Source organism: Gekko japonicus, unplaced genomic scaffold (genome assembly GCF_001447785.1).
Source record: "Gekko japonicus isolate JY-2015 unplaced genomic scaffold, Gekko_japonicus_V1.1 scaffold2339, whole genome shotgun sequence".
Lineage (NCBI taxonomy): Eukaryota > Metazoa > Chordata > Lepidosauria > Squamata > Gekkonidae > Gekko > Gekko japonicus.
The window spans coordinates 28,013-38,131 of NW_015169855.1; the positions used below are offsets into that span (position 1 = coordinate 28,013).

Below are 10,119 nucleotides of genomic sequence, written 5' to 3' on the forward strand. Positions count from 1 at the left end.
CCCGCGGTCCCCGCCCCGCCCCACCCCGGGCGTCGTGCAGGCGACGAGGCCGTCAGTCGGGTGGCCTGGCCGGCTGCGACTGCTTTTCGCAAGGTCCCGGCTGCCGGGGCTGAAGAGAGGTCCTCTTCTGTGGACGGCGCCGGGACTGGAGCGCGGCCTCTTCCTTGGCGAGACCAGCTCGCTCGCAGACCTGAGCGCCGCGGCGGTTCCTGCAGCCCTCAGGCTCTGCCCCTTGGAGAGCGCGGCTGTCTGCCTGTCTGTCGTCGTGACTCGTGAGCGGTCCCCCTGCGCGCTCCGCCGCTCAAGAGGGGGCAGATTGGCGAGGGAAGAGCACCAGAGACGCGTCTCCTCGCTCTCTCGCTCTCTCGCGCTCTCTCTGCCGCTCGGGACTCTCCGGCCGTTCTCAGAATCACAGCCTGCTGAGCCTGGAGGCCCTTTCGCGCGTGATGATGGAGGGTCTCCCCGGGGCCCGCCTGCCTGGAGGTCCCCTCGCAGTGCCTCCTCCTCCTCGGAAGGAAGGAAGGAATGGGTTGGCATGCCGGAGGAGAGGCGGCTCTCGCGGGGGCGGCGGGGGGGGGGGCCGCTACGGGTTGGGAGGGATTCCCCGGACTCCGCGTGGGGGGCCGACTTGGATGTTGGTCTCCGCCACAGAAGGGAGAGGCAGCTCTGGGAAAGAGGGTGGAAACATGCCCAGGAGACACTCCTCAAGCTGCATGACTTCCAACTGGAGATCTGTTATGTAACTTTGTCACACTGAGAACGGTCGGGACGGGTAATGTGACATTGTAACCTTGATTTACAGGGGCTCTCCTGATGGTGGCCTTTTGAGAGCTTGAGAACTTTGCCTGTGACACTGTAACTCTGGCTTGGCGCTTTTGACTTTATATGAGATACTTTTGGAGTTGGTGTGAAAAAACGTTGATAACTGAATATCTATTAAGACTAGACACACGTTTGGTATTTCAAAGAGATTCTTTTAAAGGCATTGATAGAAGACCTGTTAACAGCATTCACCAGTGTTCATTTGTTTTTGATAATTGGCACGCTGTGGCTTTTCCCCTTGTTTTGTACTCTTACGTAAATGTAAAGGTAGTTATCTTTAGGAAATGTCGGAAACGGCATGGAAACCTAGCTGTAATTATTCTGTATATGTTTGTACATATACTTATTCGCAGGTTTGTCGGGTCATCACATGTGAGGAATCTTGACACTGGCCTTTTTGGCAGTTCTGATGCAGACGTGTTCGTCAGGGTCCCACCCAAAGAGTAACTCAGAAGGTTACCAGAGCTCAGGGCCTCCCCCCCTTTTTTTAAAAGAGAGAGGTGCCGAAACTCTCAAGACAGAAATGAAGTTTTCATTCTCTGTACTCATGAACTTTTAAACATTTTAAAAAGAATTTTGTTGAAGAAGTTCCGGAACTCCATTCTGACACATTCCCCCAGAAAACAGGCCCTGCTGGCGCTTCCCCCCTCCTCAAGTAAACAGCCATATAGACTGATTCATAGCAAGTTCATGATAGAATTTCTCATTGTCAAGTGGTCACTGCAAGAGTAACATAGCCTGAGACAGCTGCAAATGTGAGTGGCTGCCTGTATCTCAGAGACCTTCACACCTGTTTTGAAACCCCTCCCGTAGGACTTTAAGGTCGCTTATCTTCTCTTGTCTTCCTGCATTCCTCCCTGCTGCCACCATCGCCTAGTTCTGGTATTCTTGTTAAACTTTGCTACTCTGTTACTTTCACTCTGTCGGTTCTCCGGGTGGACTGTTTTACACCTCTCACAACTCCATGTTCTCGGCCTCTAGTTTTATGTGTTGTGTTTTATTACTCTGCATGCACTCTATCCAAGTAGTAGGTTGCCTGTGGACATTTGTGCAAGATTCACTAGCTTGGGGAAATCATTCATTTTTCTGAGTGACAAAAATGTAACACCGTAGGTGAACTTTAAATGTCTTCTGCCCTGATTCCCACAAAAGAAAGGAGTAACCAGCATGCATTTATTATACGATGTATTGATCACCTGAGAGAGCTTTTGCTCATCCCGTCTTTGTATTTTGCTGTGGAATATGGGATCTTCTGATCTGTTTTGCCCCCTCGGGTGTGCATCCTTTCCCTGGTCTCTGCTCCTCAGGTATATTCCCCCCCCCCTCTTTTCAGCAGAGAATAGTATTTTAAAAAATCATGGCTTGTTGACTGAGTTCCCAGCTTCTTGCAGCTTCTTGCTGAGAGTGCCAGGATTAAAATTCTAGCTGCATTATGTTCTCTCTAGTAAGGTTTCTCTACTACATCTGTGTCTCTCTTATAAAAACCAACCAACAACCCTGCCTTTTTAAATGGTGATTAATATGCAAGAATGATGGCAAAGCAGAAATACCCTTAAGCCTTTTGAAATAATCTTTAACCAGACTACATGCACTATGTTATGTTGAGTCATAGAAAGGATGAGTACTTGGGAAAATATGCAGAGGTTTCCCTTTATTGAAAGTACTCTCTATGTGGAAGCCAAAGGGAGATCATATGGTTTCTGTCTATGTATTCCCCCCCCCCAAGAGTCTTTGGAACAGAGTTTTTCTTTAAAAAAAACACTGCTTAATATTTTGGTGGTTTGAGAATATTTTGAAAATTAAGGTGTTTCAAAAGTGGAATTACATTATTTTTTTCCATTCTAGCTTTAAACATCAACTTTGGGTTTTATTTTATTCCTGCATAGTTTACCTGGGGAACAGTCAGTAGAAGAGGCTAAGAGCTGAGAGAATCTGTTAATGAATAATGAAACTTTGAGTAGAATGTGGAATGGAAAAGGTCTGTGTTTGTACTTGGGGACAAAATAAGCAGGCCCAATATGAATAGGAGGAAATGGAGGGAGGGGTCACACGTGAAGACGAGGCCGGGCGTCAGTAGTGTTCATAACCATATTAAGCAGAAACAACACTAAACTGAGATCTCTTTCCTATGTCCCTCTTTCAGACTGAGCAGAGTTGCCACCGGACAAGTTGTAGTGACACTCCCAGGAACACTTCAGGTAGGAGACTAATGCAGCCGCCACCCCCACTCCCCCACGGATCTTCTTTGCCTCTTGACCTACCAGCCAATAGCACTTTATGGTTGTTGCCACCGCGTGCCCTCTTGTGTGCCCTCTGCCATTAAGGAGGGAACTGGGGGGGGAGGGGGGCTTGTGTGAGTTCTCCCTGGTCCCGTTATGAAAAAACCCTCTCCTCTGCTGGAATGGGCAAGAGAGTCCTCCTCGCACACATTCTTGTAGTGCCCGGCCTCCTTCAAAACTCTGCACAGCGACAAGTGAGCACACTGGAACAGGCTTCGGGGGTGATGAGACTGCTGCTCCTGAGTCAGCAGAAGGGGGTCTTTCCTCCCCTTTAGAAAGTTAAAAGGCAGTTCATGCTGATGAGAAAATCTGAGAGCCAGTTTGGTGTAGTGGTTAAGTTGCACGGACTCTAATCTGGGAGAACTGGGTTTGATTCCCCACTCCTCCACTTGCACCTGGCTGGATGACCTTGGGTCAATCAAAAGCTCTGGCACAGCTGTTCCTGAAAGAGCACTTTCTGTCATAGCTCCCTCAGCCCCACCCACCTCACAGGGTGTCTGTTGTGGGGAGGGGGAGGGAAAGGAGTTTGTAAGCCGCTCTGAGACTCCAAGTGAAGGGCGGGGTATAAATCCAATCTCTTCTTCTTCTAAATTCCTCCACTTCTTCCTCCACTTGCACCTGCTGATGTGACCTTGGGTCAGTCACAAGCTCTGGCACAGCTGTTCCTGAAAGAGCAGCTTGTGTCAGAGTTCTCTCAGCCCCGCCCACCTCACAGGGTGTCTGTTGTGGGGAGGGGGAGGGAAAGGAGTTTGTAAGCCGCTCTGAGACTCCAAGTGAAGGGCATGGGGAATAAATCCAATCTCTTCTTCTTCTAAATTCCTCCACTTCTTCCTCCACTTGCACCTGCTGATGTGACCTTGGGTCAGTCACAAGCTCTGGCACAGCTGTTCCTGAAAGAGCCATTTCTGTCAGAGCTCTCTCAGCCCCACCTACCTCACAGGGTGTCTGTTGTGGAGAGGGGGGAGGGAAAGGAGTTTGGAAGCCGCTCTGAGACTCCAAGTGAAGGGCATGGGGAATAAATCCAATCTCTTCTTCTTCTAAATTTTTAGTAGTCTGATGCTACTAGTCTTAAACACACACAATTCCGAGAGCTAGATTTTCACTTCCCTGTTCCCTTGGGCAGGACTTGAGCAGTCAGAGCAAAACTTCCCTATGTAAATTTACACATTCTTGCAGGCAAAACTAGTGGAAGTGGTTGTTAGTGAATTCCAGTATAGTTTGTCTGTACTAGTGCATTTTTTTCTGGGCCTGGGAGTTCCCAGGCACTGCGGACTGGTGGAAGCAACCTCTGGCCGCCTGTAGCAGAGAGAGAAGCACCCTTCTGCGAGGGGCCTCTCCTTTCCATAATGGGACTATCTAGAAAGAATTTCCCAAGAAGATACAAAAAGTCTCCATGCATGCAGTAAGTGCATAATTGCCAGAGGTACATATTATGGACAGCTTGTGTTTCATCCACATATTCTACAAGTCAGGGCGGTGAGCTTCTTGTGTAGCAGGAGAATAGAGGGGGTGGATGAAGAATCTGGAAAATACTGAAGCTCGTTTGGCCCATATAACTAGACCAAAAAGGTTTTGCTGTAATTTTATTCGCATATTTGAATTAAAATAAGTAAGCCCTTTTAAATGTCCTGGAAAGCTTTCTAGCTTTAGTGATCTTTCCCTTAAAAGCCATTTAAACTTTCCACCAGTGAAATACTCTGTTAATTTTATCCACTTCCTGCTTGATGTTATGAAACTGCCTTCATGAAGGGTGTGGACTCTGTTTCTCTGCGGAATACGATCAGTGACTCATTGTGCTGTGGGAGCTCAGCTGGCTAATCTGTACTAAGCTCTTTCAAAAGGTAGAGAGAGACCCGGCCCTGTGGAATCTGGTGCCCTGAACATGTCTACTCTTGGAGGCTTCTGCCTTCTGTTTCTGCATTTTGCTTTTTCTAAAGGGTGTGTCTGGCCCTCTTCCTTATGAAAGTGGCGGGGAGGGGGATGTGAGCAGCATTCTACCCAATCCCTCAGCAAGGAAGAGGTAAATCTGCTGGTTTTTCTTTCCTTTCAGAGCCAAATTAACTTGTTGGGTATCTGTGACCAGATCTTCTGAAGTGTGTTTCAGCCAAAACAAAGAAACTGCAGGGTGGTGGCAGTTTGAATCAGGGCTCTGGCTGCTGGCAGGGGTGGGTGGGTGGGTGTTAACCTTTTCCTCCTTTGCCGTTTCCCTAGTAGCAGTTGCCCCCTGCAACTGATGTTGAGTAAAGGGATGTGCAGTCATGGAGTCCCAGCGTAATGTGGAGTTTGACCTTCAGTGTTCTGAGCAGTGAGTGCTATAAAAAAGATTTTCCTGGTCAGAAATTCGAGCGCCTGTGTGCCAAAGCATGTGGGCAAATTTTTAAGAAGTCCCAAATGATTAGATATTTAAAATAAAATAAATCAATCAATAATGGAGAGAGAAAAATCAATCCCCGGGTTTAGATGATACATACAGGTTGCTAACTTCAAGAGCAGAAAGAATAAATTCACTCAGAGAATAAACTCCTATAGTCCAACTAATACTGTAAAGTTCCACTCTTCCATCTGGTAATATGTAGTTATTTGACATAGACAGAATTACCTCCACACACTCGCCAATGCCATCCTGGCATCCTAACAGGCAAAGGTCCAAGTGAAAGGTGGTGGCCCTGCTGCCTACCAACGTCTAAAGGCACCATCACCCCCCAGCTACAACCAGTTCAGAATAATTAGCGTTCAACCGGTGCTCCCTCCAGGCTATGGAGTCATGTGAGCAAAAATTCTACTTTGTGAGCTCCTGGCATTAGAGTTGTGAGTGGGCGATTTTGGCTAATGCATACATTACTTTGCTCTGGAGCCCTCCTTCCTGAGCTAAGGCAAAAATGCGTGAGCCGGAGGCTAAAAAACTGTGAGCTATCTCACACTCACTCAGCTTAGAGGGAACACTGCACTCAATTCAGAATAATTAGCACTCAACGTTCTGTTAATATGAAAATCTTCCACCTGAATCCTGTTCCTCTCTTCTCCTCAGAATGGAACTCCCCTCGCGTGGAGCTAAGACAAGGCAGGCCCAAAGGCCCACGGGTGCTACCACTGCTGTTCTATAAGAAAGCAAATACTAACTGACCACGGAGAGGGAGGGTTAGCTGTTCCTTGCATGCCGGTGTTGGATGTCATGATAGAATGGGCAGTGCGGCAGGATGTTTCAACAGGCTCTGCTTTCCCTGTATGACATGGACACAGCCGCTGAGAGAGTGGGACACAATGATATCTGCCTTGCAGGAGGGCTGAAGGGCATGCCAGGGTAAAGGTTCTCCGACACTCGGAGGTCTCAAGGGATCTAAGATAACCTGCTGGTGGAAAACATTTGGCATGCTGCAGAATAACTGGATATTGCTTGATCAAAAGTGCCCTATCTGATTGTAGGGCATGGACCCAGAACCGCTGTTTGATAACCCAGGATGCAGTAAAACTTGAGGGGAGAGGCCGTTCTCCTGGAGTTTCCCCTCAGCTGCTCGTAACCAGGTTGAGCAGTAGCTGTCAGCAAAACCCAAGGGGGCCAGAGCCACCGGACTGAAGTGAGTTTTAGCCAGTAGGTGGAAGCCAGTAGCCGCACGCGTCCCTCCAGGGAAGCCTCTAGTCTGAGAAGGGCATTTGGAATACATTGTGGGACTCCGAAAATGGGTCGTAGGACCTTAGACTGTGCCACTTCCAGTAGTCACCTTTGGGTGAGCGCCTTCCCTTGGAAAACCTTGGTTGCTGCAGGGCGAAAGGAGGCCCCTTTTGTGAAGTGGGATCTTGTAATGAGCGAGGTTGCTCTGTGGGCGGTCTCTGCTGTGGGCAGTGCCTGAGGCTCTCTGGGGTCCAGGTGACTGGGAGACTATGCCAAGGCATTTGAGGATTTCTGTTTGTTCAGTGCTGTGGCCCTCAGTTTGCCATCTAAGGTTTCAATGTTTTTTGATAAAGAGGAGGACTTTTGTTTTTTGGTAGTTGGTCACCAGCTGCTCTCCCGAGGCCCACTTGTGAAGAACATAGGATAATAGTTTTGTCTGCGTATAGTGAGGCAGGGTTTGGAGAAGGGGAGCTTGGATTTCTCAGGTGTTGCACCGAGGAGTTGATGTAATAGTTGAAAAGTAGAGGGGCCAGGATGCAACCCTGTTTAACTCCTTTGCCATGTGGGATCTTATTGGAGAGTTGGCCTTGAGGAATGCATCTTGCTTTTAGGAAATGTCCTTCATACAGTGAGCGGATAAGTAGGTAGAGTCTTCGGTCTATTGAGGAGTTCTCAAGCTTTGCCCAAAGCCTATTCCTAGGGATACAGGCTCTCAGGCTCCCAGTAAAACCACTCTTCAACCAATATCACTTAAAAGGTTCATTGGAAAGATTTGGTTAACCGTAGAGATGAATGCCCTTGTTAGGACTAGCGAGTCCAGGGTGGGAGATGGGAAGTAAAGGTGAGCGCCCACATTCCATGCATACTTCATACACACCAGCCCACTACGGTTCTGATAGGGCTAGCTATTCCCAAACTCTTATCATCGTCCAAGGTCACTCCCATGAGAAAACCCAGTTGCTCCTTGGGGGCTGTTGCTTCAAGAAGAGTTACAATCATGCTGCAGCCCTAAACCACAACAATCGTTTGTTCGCCCCCCCCCCCCGCGGAATCTCATGTCAGAGAGGGCATGAGACAGGAAAGGAAAGACAGAAGGCAGATGTCCCCTGCAAGCAAGGTTACAAAAGCGAAACTGGCATCAGTGATACATCAGCAATAAACACCCCTTTATGCCCGAGTCTGACAACTGCACTTGCTCAATTTGGTGACCATTTAGAATCCAAGTGAATTTGGATATTTTAGAAGGGACACACTTCTGAAATACCAAAATCGTAGACTGAGAATATTTTACTACGAGGTGGTTCTCTTTACAGAAGTCTGCCTTAGCGTACAGTGCTTTTGTCCCACTCTGGTGCAGGACAAAAACTAAAGCATCATCTGCAAAAAGCAGACCAAAAATGGGATGAAAATTCAATTTATAATCTAGAATAAGAGAGAGAAATTTGCTGAGAATCAAATATATGTTCAACAGAAACCTTGTTATTTGCCATTTGGTGAGATCTGTGAGTGATTTTAATGACAGCAGGCCTACTGATCAAATCATGGAAGTAGACGAGTCCCCTCCACCGACTGATTTGAATGTTTCACTGAAACTTCATTTAACTAGTTACGACGATTCATTTGAAGAAGCCCTTTTGAGGTCTTATAAAGCCTTGCCTGTGATGGATCAGGACCGTAGCATAGTTTGCTTGGATTCCTTGTGATGGAAGTTTGAATCTTTATGTGATAAACATGATGTGCACTGTGGCGAAACGGGGACCCGCCCTCAGCCCTGGGAGACTGAGCATCTGTTCTGTGGCTCACAAGCCCCTGTTTTTGCCTTCCCACTCTTCCTGGTGGGGCTATTTCCCTTTGTTACATGCTGCCACCACTCACTGAATGGACACCACCTTCCTAGAGGGACAGTGAAACCCCTCTGGCTGATTCCCCAACCGTAGGAAGTTAGTACCACACTCTTTGGGCGCCCCCTGGAGAGTTGGCAACCCCTCTGAATTTGGCCTGTTTGTGTTCCCTAGCCTCCCTTTTACCCTGGTAACATGCTGAGCGGGGAGGACGAGGTGGTCAAGGCACACCAAGTCTTTAACTCAAAAAGGTTTATTTTAACTATGTAAACACAAGCACCTGGAGATCTCCAGCTACTACAACTGATCTTCAGATTACTAAGATCAGTTTTCCTGGAGAAAATGGCTGCTTCAGGCAGTGGACTGTATAGCATACCCTGCTGAGGTCTCTCCCCACCCCAAACCCTCCCCTCCCCAGGCTCTACCCCTCAAATCTACAGGTATTTCCCCACCCAGAGTTGGCCCCCCCAACCACTAGGCAGGGATGTCAGTACCAGCAGAATGTCATTGGCTTTCTCACTAGGCTTCCCAGTTGCCCAGGCCTAGTGGGGAATTCCTCATCCTCCCACCTCTGAGAAACTGAGTGTGGGGGGGGAGAATGGCCTCCATAGGGTTGCTCTAGGAGTTTCCTCTTGCAGGTAGCTAGTTGTCAGGCTCCTTAGTCAGGTCACTCCACACAGGGCTTCATAAGAAGATAAGTGTTTGTTAGAGGTTCCAGTACCAAAGAAGTCATATACAGCTTGTGTCAGGAATAGCCGTCAGTATAAGGGCCTCTTGCTCTGGCTTTGGGCAAACAGTGTCAATTTGCTGTGGTGACCTCAGCAGGGTATAATGACAGAGTCCACTGTTTTCTCCAGAGGAACTGATCTCTGCTACCTGAAGAGCAGTTGTAATTGTGAGTGATCTGTAGCCCTCACCTGGAGATTGGCAGCTATTGTTACCCAGGACAAAGTGGCTGGTTTGAAGGGTGTAGTCTGTGGCATTCTACCTGTCTGAGGTCCCACCCCTCTGCAAACCCCACCCTCTCCAGGCTCCACCCCTCAAATCCCCAGGAATTTGTCAGCATGTAGTTGGCAACCCCATCTCCTTCCCAGCTAGCCACCAACCTACCATTATCTGCCCCTTTGACTTCAGCTGACTTCTGCCCTCCCTTCTGCAGAGCAGTTGTAATACTGAGTGCTCTCCAGCCCTCACCTGGAGATTGGCAACAATGGTTCCCTATGTGGGACTGACTGGTTTGGAGGGTGGAGTCTATGGCAGTGTACCTGTCTGAGGTCTCACCCCTCCTCAAACCTCACCCTCTTCAGGCTCCATCCCTCAAATCTCCAGGAATTTCCCATCTGGAATTGGCAACTCTATCAGGAGTGGCCCCAATGTGTTTTCTCCCAAAGGTCAAAGTAGGTGACAGGACCAAGCTTAGTTGCCTACCAACAGGCACTGAGGGGAATGTAGGGTTGCCAGCTCTAAGGAGGGAAATACCTGGAGGTTTGGGGGGTGGATTCTGTAGAGGGCCGGGCGACGGAGGCATCGGCCTTCTGTCGCCCGCCTTGCCCCCCCAATCTCGGCC

At 48.6% G+C, this 10,119-nt stretch overlaps 1 protein-coding gene across 6 annotated transcripts in view; it reads left to right on the forward strand.

The window, feature by feature from the left end:
- ANXA7 (annexin A7) overlaps positions 1-10,119 on the forward strand; it is a 50,458-nt gene that overhangs the window by 908 nt on the left and 39,431 nt on the right. For 2 of the 6 annotated variants that reach the window (XM_015417380.1, XM_015417379.1), the window contains exon 2: positions 2,966-3,020. Coding sequence is in view for 2 of the 6 variants with exons in the window: in XM_015417377.1 (XP_015272863.1) it covers positions 5,360-5,406 (47 nt within the window). In the remaining 4 variants the exon portion in view is untranslated. Of the gene's footprint in view, positions 1-665; positions 786-2,965; positions 3,021-5,315; positions 5,407-10,119 lie in introns of those variants that run through there. The other 4 variants (XM_015417378.1, XM_015417377.1, XM_015417382.1 and 1 more) reach the window with 4 other exon arrangements.